The 23,385-nt window shown below is 50.9% G+C and overlaps 5 protein-coding genes across 5 annotated transcripts; 3 read left to right on the top strand and 2 right to left on the bottom strand.

Annotated features, from left to right (window-relative positions):
* The first annotated feature begins 913 nt into the window (after window positions 1–913).
* EI90DRAFT_3154794 (uncharacterized protein) lies at window positions 914–2,615 on the top strand. Its single transcript, XM_039065951.1, has 3 exons — window positions 914–1,811; window positions 1,872–2,011; window positions 2,065–2,615. The coding sequence occupies exons 1-3, from the start codon at window positions 1,155–1,157 to the stop codon at window positions 2,297–2,299; spliced, it is 1,032 nt and encodes a 343-aa protein (XP_038915641.1). The 5' UTR covers window positions 914–1,154; the 3' UTR covers window positions 2,300–2,615.
* Window positions 2,616–7,637: 5,022 nt separating this feature from the next.
* Window positions 7,638–8,018, top strand: EI90DRAFT_2921457 (uncharacterized protein; the record flags this gene model as incomplete). The annotated part of the gene is made up of 1 exon (XM_039054776.1): window positions 7,638–8,018. A coding segment is annotated over one exon (381 nt), but the record flags the coding sequence as incomplete, so codon positions are not given.
* Window positions 8,019–9,616: 1,598 nt separating this feature from the next.
* On the top strand, window positions 9,617–11,143 carry EI90DRAFT_3059056 (uncharacterized protein; the record flags this gene model as incomplete). The annotated part of the gene is made up of 1 exon (XM_039060409.1): window positions 9,617–11,143. The coding sequence occupies one exon, from the start codon at window positions 9,617–9,619 to the stop codon at window positions 10,763–10,765; it is 1,149 nt and encodes a 382-aa protein (XP_038915639.1). The 3' UTR covers window positions 10,766–11,143.
* A 3,211-nt stretch (window positions 11,144–14,354) lies between these two features.
* Window positions 14,355–14,914, bottom strand: EI90DRAFT_3123936 (uncharacterized protein; the record flags this gene model as incomplete). The annotated part of the gene is made up of 2 exons (XM_039063656.1): window positions 14,355–14,667; window positions 14,730–14,914. The coding sequence occupies 2 exons, from the start codon at window positions 14,912–14,914 to the stop codon at window positions 14,355–14,357; spliced, it is 498 nt and encodes a 165-aa protein (XP_038915638.1).
* A 7,221-nt stretch (window positions 14,915–22,135) lies between these two features.
* On the bottom strand, window positions 22,136–22,891 carry EI90DRAFT_3016587 (uncharacterized protein; the record flags this gene model as incomplete). Its single annotated transcript, XM_039057010.1, has 3 exons — window positions 22,136–22,369; window positions 22,404–22,694; window positions 22,826–22,891. 3 exons carry the CDS (start codon window positions 22,889–22,891, stop codon window positions 22,136–22,138), a joined length of 591 nt encoding a protein of 196 aa, XP_038915637.1.
* Between the last annotated feature and the right edge of the window lie 494 nt (window positions 22,892–23,385).

Genomic DNA, 23,385 nt, shown 5'->3' with positions numbered 1-23,385 from the left:
CGCGGGGACGCTTTCCAGTCGGTGGCTCTGAGGAAAGAAGCGGGAGAGCCAGTACTAACGGCAAGGGATGGACGGACTGTTTTAGAGAAGCAACCCGATGGAGCTATGTTGACGCGTCAACGCGGAGACGGTGGAGTGACATGAGCAGAGGGAACCGATGAAATACAATTTCTAGGGAGGGGAGGGGGAGGGACTGACAAGAAATCCATTGTGGTGCGCTCGTGTGATTGCCGTCTGAGAGTATAGAGCGTGAGATCGAGATACTCTGTACGGATGGAACTCCGTCATCACTCGAAGTATTGGCATCTTCCACCCACCCCATTCTCAAGGATAGCAGCACTTGATATGTGGGGAAATGCTTAGGTAAATTCATGTTTTAGAACGACAGCGAAATAGGATCCCTCCGCTACTTGGATACCTGGGGGTGCGAGGTCGCCAATTAGAGTTGAGGGAAGCGGATACCGCAGAAAGGAGTCCAACAGTAATAGCGCAAGATTGGAATATTAATATCTTTCGCATCAGTTCTATTACTGGCCAGTGGCCCGACAAAAATAGTGGATGCCTCGCCTGGTAAGTAATTTCTGCTGAAATTTCGTCTAGGTTTGTGTCGCCATTAACACAAAGCCATCCAGTCAGACACAGCCCACCATCAATGGCTTGGATCCCTATACGAGGAGCTGGGAAGTGATCTAGAGCTGTTCTGGGATGACTCAGAGCATTGGAATCGAAGCAACCGGGCTGAAGCGTATTGCTAGATGGCAGTGGAGAGGGAACAACTGACAAGGTGGACAACAGACGAGACCCTGATGTTTGTGTGTGCAATCAGTTTAATATTCGCGTATTGGACAGTTCGCTGTGGCGGGAAACACAAGGCTGCGTTTGGTGGTCCGAACCAAATAACTATCAACGACAGCGACAATGTTAAAAAATCACTTACAAGGGAGCGTGGTAAACACAAGTGGTTTTTTTGGATTTCGCTATCGGCCCCAGATAGCATAGTTAACATTCCATCGCCGACAGAAGGGTATTTCAATATTTGTTGTCCTGCTTTGGCAGTGGTTAGGACAGTACTGCCTTATATGTCGATGTGTGGTCGAGGGCGGTTCAACTCTCTCCTCTCTACCCACAACATCCTCTGCGATTGCTGATACACGATGCTTGATCGATTTAAGTTTTCTAACAGAGGACACTCTCCTGCGCCTCCCGGTGGCTCTTCGCGACCCTCGACCTCTGTTCCTAGCCTTCAGATCACTACTTCTCCCACTGAAAGCGTTGCAACAACTAGCACAGATCGCGGTGGATCTGATAGATCCGGTCTTAAGCCTCTTACTACTACTGGCGGTAGTTCTCGAGGCCGGAAGCAGCGGTGGTCTGTTCGGCACACTATAGCTAAGCTGTTGAGCAGAAGTCTCAGTCCCGATCCCACTCATATCGACCAATCGAAACCCTCCGATCACAGACAATCTTCTCCCTCTACGCCCGACCCACCACCCCCTAATTTATCGCCATCTCCCGTTCTCCCTGAGGGGGCCATCGATATCCCTCACATGATGCCCCACGAGCCCATCATCCATAGCAACACTGAGACACCCCACTCACCACCAGGACGCACAGGCGTGAACTTAGATGCCCCATCGTCAACAGATCGGACACCGTCATCTTCAGCTGTCCCTGCTGGTGACGGAAAGAAAACAATCATCGCCGCCACAAAGCTCGTCCTTCAAACTGCCGCCTCTGCCCTTAGGTTCGCCCCTATTCCAAACGTCGATCAGATACCAAATATACTTCTGAAATGGCTCCAAGTTTACGAGGTTCGCAGGTGTTGTTGCGATTTTGCGATTTAATGATATAACCTCCATGTTTTCATGCAGACCATCGACGACAACGACGAAAATCTCAAGGGATTAGACGATGAAGTTCGAAAGGCTCACGAAACGATTTTCAGGCCAGTCCAGTTGTGGACTGGCCAAGTTCCTCTCGAAATAAGTGAACTGATTGAACGATTTAACTCGTATGTGCATTCATTCATTGTTCTCTCGCCCAAATCTTGACCCTCGGTCACAGAGCTCTAAAACAACAATTAAAGGAAATAGAGGCACTCAAACGTCAAAAGCTTGCCAAGAGGGTAATTTTAGCGACTGAGATAACGCAAGAAATAAGCGCCGTACAGTCGTGCATCCGTGATGCTATCTCCCACTTTTCGGTTCGTCTCGTCTGTTGTAAGACAGCAACGGTTGGTTCGACGTTTAGCGCAAGGATACCCGACCTACATTATCTCGGTGAGACGCCCGATGATTGATGTTAGGTTTATTTCTAGTCGGTCTCTACTGTCTGATCATTCCATGTTTATTTAGCATTTATCTTCCTTTTTCCGACCTGTTGGTCGCCTCACTTTCCTTTATTTGTAATAATCCTCACTCCTGTTACACTCGATTAATCGACGCTTAAAAGCTCGATGTTTTCTTCGCTGACGCCCTCAGTTCTCATTGCGTTCACAACCGCGAGACTGAGGTCGGTATATCTTTTATCATATTCACTCGTTTACTTGTTCTAAAACCTTCACCTAGTATTATTCTATTCTAGGTAGATATCCAATTATAGTTCTCATTGCGTTCACAACCGCGAGACTGAGTATTATTCTATTCTAGTCTGCGTTAGGGTTATGAGCCCAGTCTCACTCTAACTTTAAGAACTCGCCATCTTATTCTAGCCATGTCTACTAATCCTAGCAACATCAAACTTGAGACCAAGATCTTTGAGTACGACCGTCTTAAGTCTGACGGGTCGAACTACGGAACCTGGCGAGCTATCATAGAACTCGTTTTAATCAACCAGGGACTACTTGGCTACGCCGATGGCTCTATCACAAAGCCGACCTCTACCTCTACTCCCACTCCTCCTTCCAATCCTCCAAATCCCCCAGACCCTAATGCTCCTGCTGCTGCTACACCTGCTACGGCTCCCACTGCACCTGCGACTCTGACTGAAGAAGCCTGGAATAAGGGTAACTCTAATGCCTTGCTCCAAATCTTGGTATCTGTCGACGAGGAAACTCGCGTATATATCAATGATATAAAGGAAGCCACTAAGGCGTGGTCCATTATCAAGAAGCGCTTCGAGGGCAAAGGCCCCAAATCAGTCTTTTACTTACTGACGAAGCTCTTTCGGAACACTATCTTGCCCGAGAAAGACATTCAGCTCCAGATCCAGGAAATCAAAGAGACGGCAGTTAAACTTCACTCACTCGGCACCACCATTAGCGACGAAGTCTTAGCCACCGCGATTCTTATGTCGTTGCCAGATGAATGGGTTACCATCCAGGACATCCTCCTAAACAGCTCTTCCCTAACTCTCCAAGACACTATCGACCACATCCTTGTGCATGATCTGAAGCGAAAGCAGATGCAGGCCGTCGCCCTCGTTGCTCGCGATAACAAGAAGACCACGAAGTCTGGACCTAAGCCAAAGGATGGCGATAAGCCTACGTGTTCAAATTGTAGGAAGAAAGGCCACACTGCTGAACAGTGTTGGGCCGAAGGGGGAGGTTCTGAGGGGAAAGGACCAAAGAAGGACGGAAAAGGGAAGAAAGGAAAGAAGAGGGGAGGCGGACAATCTGCAAGAGTGGCTGACTCGGAAAGTGGAGACGGAGATCACATTACTTACTATGCTCTAGAAACCTCTCCCCAAACCTCGGCCTTACTCGCATCGGACACCCGTTCCCACATTGACTTCATCATTGATTCTGGGGCCTCGTCTCATATGGCCTCGGATCGTTCCTACTTCACTTCCTACCAAACACTCCCCAATCCAAAGAAAATCCGCATTGCCGATCAGAAACTAATCGACGCAGTCGGTATTGGCAACATCGAGATCAAAACCTCGGTCGGATATCAGTCTAAACCTGCCACACTCTCCAGAGTACTCCACGTCCCTCACCTCAGTGAAAACCTTCTTTCCACGCGTCAAATGGCCGAAGGCGGTCTTCAGACCACCTTTTCCTCCAGTAGCGCCGACATTGTTGACCCCAAATCCGGTAAGGTCCTCAGTCGGGCTTACTTAAACGGAAACCTCTATAGGCTACGTGCCGAAGTCGTGTATCCGGAGGAAGCCAGGTTTGCGCACGTCGAAGAAGTTGACGGATGTGCCCTAGTAACGAGTGTGAGTAATGCTTCTAAAGGTAGTCTCACCTTGTGGCATAGGAGACTTGGCCACATCGACGAGGATACTGTCCTCCGATTGGCAAACACGGGGGCGGTTACTGGCATGGAGGTATTGGACAAGAAGAAAGAGAAGTGCGTACCTTGCCTAAAGGGCAAAAGGACGCGTAACCCCATTCCCAAATCCACTCCACAACGCGCTACTGAAACCCTGGGGAGGGTCTTCAGCGATATGTGTGGACCCATCCTACCCGAAAGCCGCGAAGGTTACAGATACTTCATCACATTCATTGACGACGCCAGTCGATACACTCACATTGGTTTTACCAAGACCAAGGACGCCGCTCTTAGTCAATTCAAGGCCTGGAAAGCCAAAGCCGAGAAGGAATCCGGTAAGAAGTTGAAGATCCTTCGTACTGACGGCGGCGGTGAGTACACGTCGGAAGAGTTCAAAGCGTACCTTAGGTCCGACGGCGTCACCCACGAACACACCAATCCCTATACCCCACAAGAAAACGGCGTTGCTGAACGTACTAATCGCACGCTGAACGACCACGCCCGATCAATGATTGAGGACGCGAAAGAGGTCCTACAAGATAAGAAGTTGCCTCAAAACTTCTGGAGCGTTGCAATCCGACATGCTGTTTGGATTAAAAATCGCGTACTCACCCGTGCTCTCGACGACAATAAGACGCCTTACGAGGCGTACTTTGATCGTAAGCCATCTCTCCAAGCCCTTCGACTCTTCGGTTGCCTCGCATACGCTCACGTCCCCAAGAAGTACCAATCCAAGTTGGGTGCGCGGGCGATTGAGTGTGTGCATGTTGGCTTCGCGGAAGAGAAGAAGGCGTATCTGTTGTATGATAGAGTTGCGCGGAGGATGTTGGAATCGCGGGATGTGGAATTCTTGGAGGCGGATAGTAAGGAGAGGGTGCAAATTGAAGTAGTGACGAGAGAGGAAGTTGGAAGCGAGGGAAATGGGCTGAAGGATGAAGGTCAGGGTGCTGATTCAGGGGGGGATAGGAACGTTTCTACGGATACTCACGTACCGAGCGCGAACGATTCTCTGACTCATCCCCCTCACACTTCCCATGATCCTGTTCCTACACCTGCTCCAAATCTCCGACGTTCGAATCGCCCTAATGCCGGGAAACGCCCTATGCGACCTGACGAGGACCCGAAACTGAGTCTAGGTTCAAGACGAGTCAAATCTCTGGCACCTTTGCCAGCGAACTCGGATTCAGTGGGTGACGTCGGGACGAACCAAGCTTCAGTGGGTGATAATCATACTCGGGACGAAGAACTTAACTTTGCCATTCTCAAAGACGTTGGCGAGTTTGCTCTTTCCGCCGAAGGCGTCCCACGCAATTATCACGAAGCTATGGGCCGAAAAGACTCGGATGAATGGACAGCAGCTATTGTGGAAGAACATCAGAATCTTGTTCGGCGCGGAGTATTCGAGGAAGTGGACCTACCTCAAGATATGAGAGTTCACGATAGTCGTCTCGTTTTCGCGGAAAAGACGAACTCTGAGGGAGAAGTAGTGAAGAAGAAAGCGCGATTAGTTGCGAAAGGCTTTACTGAAGAGCTAGGTGTGGATTATTTCCAGACATACTCACCAACGCTAGGTCGCGACACCCTATTCTCCTCACTCGCACACGCCGCATCCCTCGACCTCGAAATCCATCAACTTGACGCCGTTGCCGCTTATCTTAACAGCAATCTCCGAGAGGAGATCTACATTAAACCACCCCCAGGAGTCCCCGTTACACCCGGTAAGATCTGGCTACTGAAGAAGGCCTTGTACGGTTTGAAACAGGCCGGACTCGAGTGGTACCGCACGCTTCGCGATTATCTAAAGTCGTTGGGATATAAACAATCAGGGTATGATCCTTGCCTATATCGCTCAAAGGACTCACACTTTGTCCTGGTCTATGTGGACGACCTACTCGTCATTGCCCCTAAGCGCGACATCTCGAAAGTCAAGTCGGAAATCACCGAGCGCTACGAGATGCGTGACCTCGGCGAAGTCCATTGGTTTCTCGCGATGGAAATCACACGTGATCGAACGGCGAGAACCGTGACCATTAGCCAACGCCAGTACGTGACTGAAATTCTCACGCGATTCAGACTAGAGACGGCTCGATCGATGAGCACTCCAATGTCTGCTAACTTGAAATTAAACAAAATAAATTCCCCTGAAGTCGACACTCACCTCTACCAATCTATGCTCGGCTCACTCATGTACGCCTCCGTCAGCACTCGTCCCGACATATCCTTCGCTGTGGGTCTACTCGCTCAGCACGCGATCGCTCCCGGAAAAGAACATCTCACGGCAATCAAACGAGTTTTTCGTTATCTCAACGGAACTCGCGACTATGCTCTGGTCTTTGATGGGAAGAAGGTAAAGGAAGGACTAACTGGCTTCTCTGACGCCGATTGGGCTGGCGACTCGAGCACCCGACGCTCCGTGTCCGGGTATTGTTTCATCTATGGTGGGGCCGCGGTTGCCTGGTCATCCAAGAAGCAACCCACGATTGCATTGTCGAGTACCGAGGCGGAGTATATGGCGACAACTCATGCCGGTAAGGAGGCAGTCTACTTGGATCATCTTTACGACTCCTCTGGAATTCCCGTTGACTCACCCATTACCATTTTTGTCGACAATCAATCCGCCATCGCCCTCGCCGAGAACCCCGTATTCCACGCCCGAACGAAGCACATCGACGTTCGCCACCACTGGATCCGAGAGAAGATCGAAAGCGGAACTTTGGAACTCCAATACGTCCCAACCGCCGATCAAGTGTCCGACCTTTTCATGAAAGCTCTCCCCATCGTCAAATTCGAGAAGTTCCGAGGAGAGCTGGGTTTGCGTCGAGTCACCCATCGCTGAGTGGGTGTGTTGTAAGACAGCAACGGTTGGTTCGACGTTTAGCGCAAGGATACCCGACCTACATTATCTCGGTGAGACGCCCGATGATTGATGTTAGGTTTATTTCTAGTCGGTCTCTACTGTCTGATCATTCCATGTTTATTTAGCATTTATCTTCCTTTTTCCGACCTGTTGGTCGCCTCACTTTCCTTTATTTGTAATAATCCTCACTCCTGTTACACTCGATTAATCGACGCTTAAAAGCTCGATGTTTTCTTCGCTGACGCCCTCAGTTCTCATTGCGTTCACAACCGCGAGACTGAGGTCGGTATATCTTTTATCATATTCACTCGTTTACTTGTTCTAAAACCTTCACCTAGTATTATTCTATTCTAGGTAGATATCCAATTATAGTTCTCATTGCGTTCACAACCGCGAGACTGAGTATTATTCTATTCTAGTCTGCGTTATCGTCTACGTTCAAGCCATTAGAAGATTGACCAGGCGATTCTCCATAGGCTGCTGCGACAACTCTAAGTCTCCTTCACACAATTCGGGTATCGGTGGACTGTTTGTTGTTCTCCATTGATTTCACCGTTTGGAATTTAATGAACATTTCAGATGAACTCTCAAAACTCCACAAAGCAAATGCGGGATATTCTGCCGTGAAAAGCAAGTCGGAGTGCCTGGAAAGTACGCGAGTCCAGATCCAGAAATCGATACTCGATCATTTGGAGAACCGGAAGCACCGATTTGTCTGGCTTCGTGGCTCTCTGGGTACGGGAAAGACTGCTATATCGATGAGTGTTGCCTCGGCTCTTAACAAGCAGGGTCGCTTGGCGGCATCTTTCTTCTGGGACAAAAATCGTCAGGGAGAAGGACTTGCTTCGATTGAACACTTTGCCTCTACTCTTGCACGTCAGCTTGCGTTGTTTAACGCTGAGTATGAAGGTCTTCTTGTCAGTCAACTTCGACAGTCCCCGGCACTGAAGGACCTCCGACTGGAGGAGCAGATGGGGTCTTTGATTGTCGATCTCATACACAAACTCTTATCTTTGCGTGGGGAGCGTTCCGTCATCATCTTGGATGGATTGGACGAGTGTGGGGCTCAGGAGGAACTTGAGTCCTTAATGAAGCTAGTACTTATCCTTGATGAGCTGCCAGCCACATTTGCCGTGTTGGTCAGCTGTCGGCAAGAGTCATCCGTTGTATCGGCATGGGAAGGAGCTCGGGCTCGGGGTCTTTCCATACCATGTGCAGATGTGGACATCGTCACTGAGGAAGAGAAGTTCCATACTATCCGCTGCATGGTGGAGGAAGGCCTCCGGGATTGTGTCAATAAGTCATTCTGGAAACCGTCGAAAAAGGATATCGATACATTTGCCACAGCCTGTCGTGGACTACCCATTATCGCTTCAATCCGCGTCCGGGATGTCAGCATTCGAACTCGTCGTGGTGCAACCCTTCGATCCGAGTTCAAATACTTCCGTGACCTCATCGATGCCCCTGGTGACGTCAATTTGGAGTACCTGCGCATACTTCGCCGTGCCTATACATTTGACTCATCTGGAGTTCCTCCACATATAGCGGAGAACTATCGCCAAGTGGTTGCCACAATCAATGTGGCGTTTGAGCCACTGAGTGTGTTTTCCATGTCACAGCTATTAGGAATTGCCGAGGAAGAGGTCTTAGCCATATTGGATCCAATTTGCTCAATTGTTGACCTTTCTTCGACAAATGGCTTGGACGGTGGCTCGGACGGTGGCTTGGACGGTGGCTCAGACAGCGGCCCGGATGGCAGCTCAGACAGTGGCCTGGATGGCGGCTCAGACAGCGGCCCGGACGGCGGCTTGGAAAGTTCCTCGAATGACATGCAGGGCATCAAATTCTATCATGCAACGATGAAAGAGTTTATAACGGGGGATCCGATTGGTGATGAAAACGACAAAGTATTCTTTATCAAGAATGTGAATGAGTATTTCCTCGGACTACCACTCCTCCAATTTTTCAATAATTGTTGTGAGCGGGATGTGTTTGAGTTGCCCACTGTTCTCCCTTTGGGAGACATGGGGAAATGGGGCGATTTTCGGGAAAGAAAACATAACCTCCCTCATCATCTCCAATATACTCGTGAATATTTATTAGAACACTTGGACCCCTCACAACTCTTTGCACAAGGGTCCAATTTGCAGAATGAGTTTAATACATTCCTCACACGAAACTTGGTTACATTTATGCACCTGACAACATTCAATGAAGTGCGCAGGGAACTCCCTGATGGATTTGACGAATTCAAGGTAAATAAAATTAATGCGTTGCGATTATTTTAATATGATGTCATTTTTAACAGAATTGCGATTCATTTAAACTCTTGAAAGAAGCTCAAGAAATGGAGTATGTGAAGTATATCAATATGAAGTCCTTCGAGCCATGGCCCCTCTATCGAGTAACCCTTCCTTTCACCCCATCCTCATCACCTTTGTATGAACTGTATGGCCACCTCTCCGATCCTGTCCGGATCTTCACCATTTCCGGCGAGTTTTCTGGGCGCAAAATCCCATTGAGTGAGGATTTACTCAATGCTCGGATGGTCATGGAGGCGAAGCTACCTAATTTGCTAAAGAATGTTGAGGATGAGGGTGTTGTGGCTGATTATGACGCCCAATTCAACGACCCTGATTTTCGTAATGGTATCGTGACATGCGCCGCGCTCTCCCTTGATGGTCACCGTGTAGCTCTTGGTTTTGGTAGCGGTGTCATCGAACTCGCTGATATCGACCATCAGCACACAATTTCCCGATTCCAGCTCGATCCACCCAACCATCCAGTCTGGATCGAATTTGTCCATGGCAGCCACCGAGTTGCTGCTGAGGACAATGAGGGGAACGTCACCATCCTTGGCCATGATATGACTTCCATTAATATTGGTACTCTTCCCAACAATCCTCTTCCTGCTGTAACTCGAGTATCAGATAATGGATTATTTATCGTACAGGTTCCACGGAACGCTGATAGTTCTTGGCATGACAGCATGACCCTCATATCCATTTCAGGTGACCTGCACATGCAGCACCTTGCACCCCCTACTTCCAATGGTTTCACTCCAACTTCCAACCCTCCTATCTTAGCCTCCAAGTCTTCTACTAGGTCCTCTGCATCCCTAGTGATTCCTCATCGTCGCACGCTTGGGTTTTCTCCGGGAGCACATTATCTCGGCGCTTTCGATGGCCTCAGTGCTTTCGCCTGGTCGACAGGTTCGGGTGAGCTCATTGCGAGTTATCGTGTGACAGATTTCAAGCTTTGGATCATGAACCCTGCTGTTCCCCTCGCCCGCTCTTATCGCATCCCTAATCCTGTATCCACTCAGCCTACACTTTCCTTGACAGAGGGTGAAGCAGCAGATATACATCATTCTGAAACACATGCAGGGCATAACTTGGACGAATCCTGGATCAAGTGCCCATTTTATGTTATCTTAGCCAAGGAGGACATCAATTTCATAATACCGCGGTATAAAATCCATTCATCTGCAGCCGGAAGAACCCCACTTTTCGGAACTTTCGGCTCCGCTGGGCTACCAGTGTACTTCGATGGCGAATTTGAATTCTTTATTCCCAAGGAGTATCGCCTAGTTAACTTTTCTGGTGCCGAAGGTCTAGGCGCTTGGTATGGTGATCAAGTGCCATCTGATCCTATCGATCTGTACAGCCCTCGGTCCAGCAAAGATGGGACTTGAATTCTCTTGCAAGGCCGACAGACAGCTCCAATTGTTGTTGATCTTAGTCAAGTCCTTTAGGATATTTGTGGTCAATTGCAATATCTTCTCATTTACCTTCCACGTTCTATCCACTATCAGAGGGGGAATTGCCACGAAGTTTCACTAGGTCGCCCTTCCATCTTTCTGGACTTCCCCCGGATGAGGTTCCCTTTCCCTATGGTGCAGTGGGTATAAATACGGGCTTGGAGACTTCAACGGATCTATGACCATTCCTTCCTTGCACTGTCATTTAGTCCCAGGTCAGACAACATGAATGCTCATCAGCGTTTGTGACCCCAGACTTTTTGATTTTGCGCTTTCCATAGTTCCTTGATTCCCTTTCACTCTGCATCAGAATGTATCTATCTGTCCATTTGAGCCAACCTGCACCACTAAAAGGCTTGGCCGAAATGGATCACTCTGAACGTATTAAAAAATCGGTATTTCTTTTGCCAATTTCCACCGTTTCGCCCGGCGTTCATCCATACAAAGAACCAACGTTGTATAAATGCTGAGATATGAGCATTTAGTGCTACAAGATATCGGGACAAAAGTGAACGATTTTTTTGCATCGCGTTAAATAAAGTCAATGTATGGGCAACCCCATCCCAACTTAGTCCATGAACTTGTGAGGCTTGAAGAGTACCTCGTTCCACCTTGGCTTGATCACACTGAAACCTGGGGCCAGCGAAAGCTGCAGAATTTGTGCCGCATTCGGATTTATCCCAAGTCTGTTGCACAAAGAAATGGGATAGGTGTTAGAACCGGCGGAAACAGACGACTCCGGAGTGGAATTGGAGACTTAGCGTGGAGGGACCTTGGCCTCAGCGACTCAGGCGGAGCGCTGTGCCATTGCTGTTTGTCCATTTGGTCCTTAATTTCACAGTAGGTGAGCAGGAAGTCTCTAGGGGGCATTTCAGGTCGATTTCGGACTGAACCAAAACGAGTATGTACAAGCGCCGATATATATAATGGAAGGGGCAAAAGCACAAGGAGAACAAAGGGTAACCGAATCGGAACGAAGACGTCCGAACGGGAACAAAGGGTAGAAGGAGCGGAGCGGTACCGAAGGTCATAAGGCAGGACCTGTGATACATCCGAAAGGAGGTAGGAAGGGCGAGGCAGGAGGATGAGGGGAAGTGGGGATGATGACTAACTGGCTAGAATAGGAAGAAGCAGTAGTCCAAATAGGGGTGAGGGGAAAACGCGAGAAATACATTACAAGCGGCGAGAGTGCCGAAGGCGATCCGTGAAGCTCGGGGGTTGCAGAGCTTACGGAGGTTGTGGAGGCGGGGTTGAAAGTCCGAGGGATATTGGCAATGGTGTTTACGTAGTATGAGGTCACCAATGCAATGGACTAAGACCGAGGTGGAGTCAAAGTCCAAGGTAGGGACTATGACGGAGGCTCGGAGCAAGGTACGAGCGGTGTCCAAGTGCGAAGTATGGAACAGCGGTGGAAGGTCGTAACTTGGCGGAAGGGTGGCAGAGGAGTAACGGAGGGAGGAGAGAGGGGACAGGTAAGGGGAGGAGGAGTGGCGGAGAGGAGAGTAGTCAGGTCTGAAGGTGAGTATCGGAGCGGACGGGGATAGGGTCGGAGAGGTAAGGAGGAGGTGTGTTGCCAGGACCGAAGGTGAGTATCGGAACAGCAGCGGTAGGTTATGACTCCGGAGGTGAAGAGGGTGGAGGTCCGGAAGTCGGGTCAGGGTCGGGTATGCACGGATATGACAATAGGTATCCTTAACCCCTCCCACCCAGTAGCGGTTCTTGATGACTTCATCCCAGAATCATGCATGCCAGGAAAGAGCAACATTTTATCCAACTGTTTATTGTGTTCAGAACCAGACACATCAGGATGCTCGACGTACCAGCACTGGCCTGGGGTGGCCATCGATCCATATACTCCACCCAATCCTCGCAAGCTCTATGTACAGAATAACACATCTGCACAATTTAGAATAAAGTTATAGAAGGTGGGTGGCCAGGGTCCAATATCTGGAACTGGGAGGGGGCATAATTTTTTCCACAAGTTATAGCTCGTCCCATATTGGCATCTCTGATTTATTGAGGTGCTGATCATGCTATCGCAGCATACAATCCTCCAAACTCCAATGCCATGTGTTCAAACTTGACATTCCTGATTTCGACCCATCATGGCCAGCTGAATCTCCACTGGTGCCTGTCGGCTCTTATCGTTGCCCTTGCTGTGAATGTCTCGTACACACGTGTGGCATGCCCACCAGGCATTGGGCAATGCAGCGCAAGCCATCTTGGCTGTACTTGTGAATTGAGAATGGCAGGCCGCGACTCTGACTGTGCATTAATTAGGATCCGTCTGTTAAGGGTCGCAGCGGTAAGCTGCAACTGTCCGAATCCTGAGCGTTCATCGTATGTGAACGTTTCATGCATGGATCCAAATGGGGAGAACTGGATGATGGCATAAGGGATCATGAGGGATAGTGCAGGGAGGCCGAGGATGGAAAAATTAAACGTTGTAACGGGTCTATCGCCTAGACTCGAGACAGAGAGAAGGGGGAGGGTGATAGTGTGCGCGGGTGTGGTTCGTTGGGCCGGGTTTTGGTCCGTGGGTGCTACTGAGTCTGCAAAAACCTCAAACAAACACTCACCTACGTCTCTCTTGGACGTCAAGGCTGCGTATTATGATGTGAGGGGTCTTAGACGTGAGCAACTAGCTCAGAGGGGGCATTAGGGTCGTGGATGGCGTCTTTGCCACTTGGATGCAACTTCTGCTTGTCCCTTCACGGGTCTATTCAATACTAACTTGTTATGTACAAGTTGTTATCTAGTTTATATATGTTTGAAATGAAATGAATGGACTGGGGGAATGTAAACGGGCCGTTAGGCAACCGTAAATGATGAATATCCAATTGGGAACAAAGAAACAATAAAAGAAATATGAATGAATGGGGAATATATCATAACGGGTCCGAAATGGGAAATGTAAAAGTTAACTCCGCAACGCTTCGCCACAGCGCCCGCCTATCCTCCCGTCAGCGACCTCCTCGTCTCCAGCTTTCCAACGAGCCCCTATTCGTCCCATTTGGTGCAGTACTTGTTGAGATGTGGCCATTGACAGGTGCTGTCAAGACCACGTGAGACTCTACTCCGTGCTGAACCATCCAGGCATGGGATTGCCATTCTGGGAAATGCTCCGGGGGTGAAGAAGGAAGGTAGAGCATCACTATCGGGTGGAAAAATGGCTGGGTTGTATGTGTAGGTATGGAGATCTGGAGAGGGGGTGAAATTGGCGGCGTGGTTGGGCGTGGGAATTTTGCTTGGGGTTGTCGGGAATGATGGGGAAAATATGGAAAAATATGGAATGAGTGTAAGGAGTGTTGGATAGTGATAGAATGAGTATCGTGAGCGTCAGCGGATATGTACTGCGTGTTGGTGACCAAATTCCACAGAATCCGACTTTTTGCGGTACACGGAGTTGTCCCCACAACAACGTCAATGTGCTAACGGCGGTTGACCCACAGCCAGCAGAGGAGTCAAAGGTATTGGACAATGAGGGATTTTTTTCCACTAGATTCTTCCACGATATCTTGAATCATGGGATACCAGCAGGATACGGGAGTGCTAGAATCAGAGTCCATAATGGGCGGAAGGTCCAGTTGATATGCTGCTTGTCATTAGGATCAGAATTTTCAGTACTTTCATGATCCTTCGCTGAATAAGGATGTGTCGAACGCTCATGACGACGGTGCCAGGCGTCGCCTGAATCCTTGTAATGGATGAGATATGCCTTTTGACCCAAAGCGAGGACACCACCCACAATGGCAACACAATCTCTTGTTGCATTGTCTCGATGGTCACCAAATGTCTGCACGGGATCATGCGAGGATGCGCCAAATGCTTGACACCTACAACATAAAAAAAAGCTCGAATTGAGAAGTGGGTGGTGAAGCACAGCATAGCGACATACCATGTCCAGCCAGTTGGAAATGATGCGCCCCAGTTCTTTTCCATATGTGCCACCCCTGTGCCTCCAAAGACTTCTAATCCCACCCCATCGGTACCGATATGCTTCATGTCATAATTTGCCTTCGATCCGGTTGAGAAAATTGCCCAATGCAATGGAAGTAAAGTTTCCAATCTTGAAAGAGCCATGCTGTGAGGACTCAGAATAGGGTGCTCCTGCGATAATGGAACACGATCCGTTATGTCTATGGACACTTTCCAGTGCTCGGAAGAGCTTTCTCTACATGGGATGGTGAGATTATAACGTTGGGTCTTTGGCTCCACGGTGTCACGACCGACAAATCCCGGGGCTCTGTCAGCGGCGAACCAATGCCGATAGGCGAATCCGCCGACCCGAAACCCATCCTAACCAGCCCCCAACCCCATGTCTGGCCCCCTGCCTTACTGCGTGAGACTTGGCCAAGAATCAGAACCTAGACCCTGCCGGTATTCCAACCTTACCTCCAGTTCCTGAGCCCTTGGCGCTCCCGGCATTCAGTCACACCTGCCTTGTCTCCATCTGAACCACACTCATCGCTTCCCGCTATGTGGTCACAGCCATGCCCCGCTTCCGTCCACTCCGCACCCTCTGCCCACTCCGCACCCTCTGCCCATCTCTGCACCTTCTGGCCACTTCTGGTTGCCCTTGACACCTCTGGTCAGGTCAACACTCCCACTCCCCTCTGTACCTCTGTTGGCCTTCATGCTGTCCTTGTGTGACAGTGCTGGCAGATCAACTTCTGTTCGCGGACTTGTGTCGGCACCGCACCGACCCCGCTTATTTGCGGACTTGTATCGGCGCCGCGCGCTGACCTCTGCTTTTCCTCTGGCCATTTGTCACTTGGCAGCTTATCATTCATTCCTTGCCGAGTGCCATTTATTGTTTGCTTCCCTGCCAATATCGGCATTTGATCCCCTCTTTATTGGCACTAGGTTATTGATCTCATTCAGTTATTCATCAATAACCCTTGCCACTTATTGTTTAGTGATCTGTTCCTCCTTTCCAGTTCCCGGGCTCTTGTCCTTATTTAGTTTGACAATTCCCGCTTATCTCCGCGCCGGACCGCGCCGGACTGACCGGCCTTTCTATATTCCCTCTTGCCTATTTATATACCTTGTAAATACTTTCGGGGACCCCAGTCTGAAATCAACTAGAGTACCCCCCCTGTCTGGTCTGAGTCCCTCCTTCTGCAAAGGGGGCTTCCCCCCCTCTGAGTCCGTGCTCGCGGAGTCCGCGTTCCTCCTACAGGTCCGCTCCGCCCGCAAGTCTTGTTTGAAGTCCGCTGTAAGTGTCAGTTTGTAAATACGGGATCTCCCCCAAACGTCAAGCTCAGGGCACAGCGCTCCACCTGAGTCGCTGAGGCCGCGATCCCACTCTGCTAACCTTGGACAGCGCTTCCGGACGCGCCGCATATTTCCGCCCGCATATCCGTGCGCGCGCTCCAACAGACCTCTGCCACAATCTCCGACTCCGACAATATCCCAGCCTCTGACAATAATCCCGTCTCTGACACACGGTGAAGCTTCCAATATTAGGTATGTTCAAAGTATATGGTTGCAAAACTGTCTCTGAATTGGGCAGGGAGTCCACGATATGTTGAAGGTCATCAGGAAATAAATGGAACTCGACCGGCTTGATAGTAGACGAGTCACCAATAGGTGTTACTGAGAAATGGAAATAGTGCTTCCGAGGAGTACCTGATGGCATCGAGTCTCCAAGAGAGCAAAAAATCAGGATGATGGAGAGTCCCACCGATTCGTCTTGTATCCAAGTGTACCAGCCCTCGAAACCGACATATGAAGGGTGAGGGGCATACTGAATCCTTTTGCGCCAAAAGGCGCATCAACAACCATTGCGGAAACAACAGGTCAGCTGCTGTTACAGAAAATCCCCAAAAAGAATGGGGTACGGTGTCAGGGATCAGCAATGACCCTGGACCTTATGCTGGCTGCGCGTATGCGCGTGGGAAGTATGCCGGTAATTCCCGTCTACTCCGCTTACCTAAGCCCCGGTGACCCGGATCATCTCCGGCATTGTTCTGGAACATTCTATGATCACGTGATTCTATCGGCAATCCGTTTGGTTTCCTTATTGCCGGACTCTACATGTATATAGCTGACCCTAAGATGGGGACATCCCTTTCCCCTGGCTTTAATCACAACTAGGTTATTGTCAGGGCACGCTGCCGCCGCCACCTCCTTTCCTTTCGTCTCATCGTCTCATTCTCTCTTCTTTCCCTCTTCTCTTTTTCTATCTTTATACAGACGACCTCTCTCTTTCTTTCCTACACTTGTAGCATGGACGCGCCCGATGCTGAGCACCCTGTAGGGGCACCGCCACACCGGACGCGCCGCGCACTCCTACTTGTACTTCCCCTCCAACACTCGGGATCGACCGCGGAGCCACCCGCGGTAACCCGGCTTCATCCGAAGGTGACGTGGCACTTCCATGTGACCCATTCACACATGTATATAAACTAAGCCGAAGCAGGACCGAAGAAGTAACCTTCTTCTCATTTCCCACTTCAGGCAAGTACCCTAGTTTAGTCTAGCTTCCCACCCTAATAACAATACATTTCCCGCTTCAGCCTAAGAAGCCACACAGGGACGTAAGCCCAAGTGAGGGCTGCCCACTATACGGTCTTACCGCCCCGCTGCTGTCCGGGCCGCTAGCGCTGAGCGCTACACCACTACCTCTGCCTCCCTCAAGCCGTCCCTGACAGTTATTGGAGCATCTTGCACGAGCACGCGCGTCCCCTGACATACAGCAACCATGCGAGTCGTTTGTCACGACCGACAAATCCCGGGGCTCCGTCAGCGGCGAACCAATGCCGATAGGCGAATCCGCCGACCCGAAACCCATCCTAACCAGCCCCCAACCCCATGTCTGGCCCCCTGCCTTACTGCGTGAGACTTGGCCAAGAATCAGAACCTAGACCCTGCCGGTATTCCAACCTTACCTCCAGTTCCTGAGCCCTTGGCGCTCCCGGCATTCAGTCACGCCTGCCTTGTCTCCATCTGAACCACACTCATCGCTTCCCGCTATGTGGTCACAGCCATGCCCCGCTTCCGTCCACTCCGCACCCTCTGCCCACTCCGCACCCTCTGCCCATCTCTGCACCTTCTGGCCACTTCTGGTTGCCCTTGACACCTCTGGTCAGGTCAACACTCCCACTCCCCTCTGTACCTCTGTTGGCCTTCATGCTGTCCTTGTGTGACAGTGCTGGCAGATCAACTTCTGTTCGCGGACTTGTGTCGGCACCGCACCGACCCCGCTTATTTGCGGACTTGTATCGGCGCCGCGCGCTGACCTCTGCTTTTCCTCTGGCCATTTGTCACTTGGCAGCTTATCATTCATTCCTTGCCGAGTGCCATTTATTGTTTGCTTCCCTGCCAATATCGGCATTTGATCCCCTCTTTATTGGCACTAGGTTATTGATCTCATTCAGTTATTCATCAATAACCCTTGCCACTTATTGTTTAGTGATCTGTTCCTCCTTTCCAGTTCCCGGGCTCTTGTCCTTATTTAGTTTGACAATTCCCGCTTATCTCCGCGCCGGACCGCGCCGGACCGCGCCGGACCGCGCCGGACTGACCGGCCTTTCTATATTCCCTCTTGCCTATTTATATACCTTGTAAATACTTTCGGGGACCCCAGTCTGAAATCAACTAGAGTACCCCCCCTGTCTGGTCTGAGTCTCTCCTTCTGCAAAGGGGGCTTCCCCCCTCTGAGTCCGTGCTTGCGGAGTCCGCGCTCCTCCTACAGGTCCGCTCCGCCCACAAGTCTGGTTTGAAGTCCGCTGTAAGTGTCAGTTTGTAAATACGGGATCTCCCCCAAACGTCAAGCTCAGGGCACAGCGCTCCACCTGAGTCGCTGAGGCCGCGATCCCACTCTGCTAACCTTGAACAGCGCTTCCGGACGCGCCGCATATTTCCGCCCGCATATCCGCGCGTGCGCGCTCCAACAGACCTCTGCCACAATCTCCGACACCGACAATATCCCAGCCTCTGACAATAAATCCAGTCTCTGACAGTATTTCAGACTCACTCTGGGCTTGACGCTCCTCCGTCATTCCATTCTGAATTCCCGTTGCGATCCCCAACTCCGTCAATCTGTATGCCCGGCCGATTCCGTCTTCTTTCCCACGGTCGCGCACATCCGCCAACAAACCACTCCCACTGAAGTTGGATCGCGCTCAGTAGGGATTCTGGGGTTCCCTGATGCCATCATGGCTCAAACCCGCATTCTCTGACCCTCTGGGGCCTTTTTGATAGGCACTCAGAATGGGCTTTTAGGTCGCTGGATAACCTCTGGATTCACAACCTCTCATTCTGCTCCGACTCTACCTGGCCATACCACTTTGTGCTCTAGGTTACTCCAATCTTCGAGCCTGAGTGGGGGGCCTCTTCATGTCCTTTCCGATCCCTTATCCAGTCTTCCTGCAACCTCTGTCATCCTTATCGCGACCACATCTGTCCTTATCTGATCTGACTTCCCAAAATCCGATCTCCGTCCGATCTGACCTCTGTCGCGCCGCTAGCACGTCGCTGGCACTCCGAGCCCATGTGGGCATCTCTTCCAAAGTCCTGGAAGTAGTTCAGTTGGGCAACCTTCATTCACTTCAACTCCGGCATCCGAACATCTGGCAAGCTGGCAGTTGATTTCAACTCGCTGCCGCTTTTGCACCTCTGTTCACACTTCCTTGATTCACTCAGTATCCTCTGACGCGCTTGGGATGCGCCTTGGTCTCTACCCGCGTTATCATCGACCTCGGCACCCCATCCCTGCGCCTCTAACCTCTGTTACCAACTCCGCAACCTTCCGCCATTGGATACTCGGTTGTCCTGACTACTGATAACTGGAGGCGCTTCGTGCGTCGCTGGTCTAATCATGGTCAGACTCCCTTATGAGTTGTCACCTCTGTCGACCTCCGGCTTGTCCAGTCTGCTTAGCCTGGCTTGCACCACCTCTGTCCACCCTGTTATGTTTCCCGCTTCACCATCGTGTTTCAATCACCCATTCATTGGGCGACTTGGATATCTGCGGTGTTGTGTGGATTTTCTCCCTGATGCCACGTCTTCAGGAGAGTATCTTGGGCACCCGACGCTTTTCAGCCCGGGGCCACCTTCCGTATTTGCGTGGCATGAGTGGTTAGGAGTCCGGCGAAAGTCTCGGCGAGACTGTACCCGTGCACCTACCCTCAGCCGTTATCTGTTTTCCATAATCCTTGCTACCCTCTGTTAGTCTGCGGACAGTCTGGTCTAGGTTACCAAAGACTACCAAAGACCTCCATGCTGTGCATCCTTGGCTTGAGCAACCAGGATTGCATGTCCGGAAATCAAACCGGGCGTCTCTTCTGAGACTAAACAAATAGTCTGTTCCTTCTTTTTTCTGTTTTCTGTTTCTCTTTTGGTTTGATAATGGTCGATTCCCCAGTTCAAGGGGTATACCCCCGGCTCTGACTTGTCTTCCATTCCGGGATTTCTGTCTCCCGTCATAATCTTGTCTTTCCTTTTGTTCTCTGAATGGTCGATTTCCTTTTCAGGACATGTCGCTCGTTCTCTCTGTTTTCCCTGATTTCTGCTTTCTCTCTGATCTCCGTTTCGGATTCTTCGCTCGCTCTCTCTGATTCCCTCTAACCTACTTTTAGGTTCTCTGCTCTTCCGCTCCGATCCCGTCTCGAGGGCTGATCCCCCTGCTGAGGCTTTTGATCCACCTGCCAATCCCATTCCGTCTCCAACTCTGGTTGCGCTATGCAACACCCTGCTGAAACATCGCATGCTGTTTGTGGGCATAATTGCCGCCAAGCATCTCCTCTGTTCCGTCACCCCATCAGTCCAACTCCGCACATCGCCGTTCATTTCCCGCTTCTGCGGATCTGAACATCGCTTATCGTTTGTGGACACCACGTCGCCAAACACCTCTGTTTTCCGGTGCAATCTCTCTGTTGTCATTCTGACATACCTCGTTGGATGGACCCTGCTCTCTGTTCTGGGACGCCGACTAGCTCACTCAATATGATCCGTTGATCAACGAGTATTGGGCAGTCACTAGGTCTGTGCATTCTGCATTCCAGTCCAACAAAACCGTGCACTGCAGCTGGTGGAACCTTTCCCTGGTTGCGCTCTGAACCCGATTCACCGTCAGCACTTGATTGTCAAGCACCACTATCCCGTCCGCTTGCTAGCTAAGCATTCTGACAAAAGGGCTCTGGCCTTTGCTTGGGCATTCACATTCTGGGATTGTGAGCTATGCTCCCCTCCACTTCGGAATCACTCTATCGCCTACATCGCTTCAGCCGTTGCTGAGCAATTCCGGCCTCTGAGAACTTCCGCTGCCTTCGGGCACCCCTCTGAGAGAAGAGTCGCTCTCTTTTCGCCTTCCGCACTTTTCCGCCACTTCCCCGTCATCCCCTAATCCGTTAACTCTGCCATCAATACCATCAGTACTGCGGCCGTTGCTGAGTACTGTGGTTGAAGGATTTCGTCGCCCTCTGGGCACTCACCTCTGGAGAAGAGCCACACCCTTCTCACCATTCTGCAACTCCACCTCCGCCTATGCCGTTCCGCCGATATGACCACCCTCCGCAGCCTCTGGCGCTTCTGAGCCTTCCGACATTCCTCCTACCTGGGACTGGCCAAGTCTACATAATTCGACCTTGGTGCTGGTACCCGTTGGTACAGTCCACTATAGGCAATAAGTGTTTGACTTCCGCCATGCTCCTTGGTTTGGGATTTACGTTCACGCCTCCGCTTTCACTCTGCTATTGATTGTGGTCTATCACTCCCTGTCATCTCTCCAACCTCCTTGTTCCCTTGGAGTCCTACTCCGTTCCTGGTATTCTGACTCGCAGATAACCTGCTTGTTTGGAATCCTAACTCTGCTACCCCTTGTCACCCTTCCGTCTCTGGTTTCATGTGTTGCACTCTGCACGCTTGAACCTCCGCTCCGCTACTCCGCCTCTGGATTACAACTTGCTGGGCAATCCGCTTGTTGGTATTCCGCCTCCGTCACCTCTGTCTGGACTTAACTGGCTGGTTAGGCAGCCTGTTGAAGTCTCTCCTCAGAACTCTCCACTCCGTTACGAGCTCTGCCTCTGCCTGGAAACTCGGTGTCGTTTGTTCCTAGGTAGACGATGGGACGTCTACCCCAAGAGGGGGATAAGGACGTCGCCAAGTCAACCATTGATGGTCCCGCCGATGTTTTCCGCTCCGCGCCGTCCTCAAAGGCATCCAACCATCTGCGTCTTTCACTCTAAGCCATGAGGATTGGTTCCCTTCACACCTGCAGACGCTTCACCACACCCTCGACATCTCTCTCGAGTGTAATAAGCCTCCCTGAGCATACACGCATCTTTAAAGCCCTTCCTATCAAGGCACCCTCTGGCGATAAGTCCCCTTGCGGACCCGCTCCTCCGAAAGACCTCCGCTGAGGCACCTCTCCCACAACCCCTCAGGCTTGTGACTCTGCAGTGTTCTCCCCTGAACACCAATTTGCGACTTGGTGCATACCACTGAGTTCTCGCCGTTGTTCGCCGCACCATTTCCGTCATTCCTCCCCGTTATGCTGCCAGTGCGGTCTCCAAGCCCTCTCCTACCTCGGATCTGATATGCCATGGTACTAAGACAGCCAACTCACCCCTATGATCCGTTGATCTAGCCGGTTACTGATTGGCAAAGTCGCACACCCAAGCATTCCAGCCCAAATCCACCTGAGCCAACTCCGACACCCGACCCACTGAGCATGCACCATTCCTGGGAGACCTAAGCCATGCTTAGTCTTCACCATCTGCCCCCTGGCCTTTTGGTCACTCTGTCTGCGCCATTGGTCACTAGCCTTCGCTCCCGACCCTTGCCGCTTCTCTGCTTTGCCACTGGTGAGGTTTTGCCGCAACTCCGCAACTCCGCTGTTGGTTAGGTCGCTATCATGCTAGGACAACTGAATCGCCCTCTTGTGATCCGTTGATCCGGATGGGTACTGAACAGCACAATGTCCCTGCTCCTAGCAACCCACCCAACTCAACCTCTGTCGCTTCGCTGGTCACCCGACCTTCAACCCACCATGTGCGCCTCTGATGCCAGGCCCACTATTGCTGCCTGTGCAGTCATTCTGGCAAATTGGGCCATGCCCTTTTCTCAATTCCGATCGCTGGTCTTAGGCCTCTCAGCCTTCGACACCCCTCTGCCTCTTGGTCCGGAGCCACGTCGGCCCCGAATCACCCCTCCGACTTTTGGCCTTGAGCCATGTCTGCCCTAGACCTCTGGGCCCTGGCCATTTTGGCCTCGGACCACTTCCATTTTCCGTACCACCTTCTGTTTCTGATTTCCTGTCCATTTCTGTTCACCACCTCCGTTTCCAACCTCCGATTTCCGCTCTCCAACTCCTGTCACTCATTTTTCTGTTTCTGATCTAATCTGAACCTTGTTCTGCCATTTTGTTTTTCTGTTCAGACCTCTGTTCTTGTCTTCCCTGGCCATCACCTTCCCGCTCTCCGACCAACCTCTTCCGAATTTGGGCATCCGCTTCCAACCTTCCGAATGCAACCATGTGCACCATCGCAGTGGTAATCCGATTAGCAGCCAGACACATCCATACATCAGCTGAGCCTCTTGGGTCTTGG

This window comes from Cantharellus anzutake, assembly GCF_015039405.1.
Source record: "Cantharellus anzutake strain C23 chromosome Unknown EI90scaffold_25, whole genome shotgun sequence".
Taxonomy (NCBI): domain Eukaryota; kingdom Fungi; phylum Basidiomycota; class Agaricomycetes; order Cantharellales; family Hydnaceae; genus Cantharellus; species Cantharellus anzutake.
Note: the sequence above shows the minus strand (reverse complement) of the source record. Positions and strands in the feature narration are given on the sequence as shown.

What these genes read in the sequence shown, in the direction of transcription:
- EI90DRAFT_3154794 (XM_039065951.1), top strand. Translation starts at nt 1,155, where the DNA reads ATGCTTGATCGATTTAAGTTTTCTAACAGAGGACACTCTCCTGCGCCT. An exon ending in AATGGCTCCAAGTTTACGAG is followed by an intron (nt 1,812 to 1,871) that starts GTTCGCAGGTGT and finishes GTTTTCATGCAG; the next exon opens with ACCATCGACGACAACGACGA. An exon ending in CTGATTGAACGATTTAACTC is followed by an intron (nt 2,012 to 2,064) that starts GTATGTGCATTC and finishes CCTCGGTCACAG; the next exon opens with AGCTCTAAAACAACAATTAA.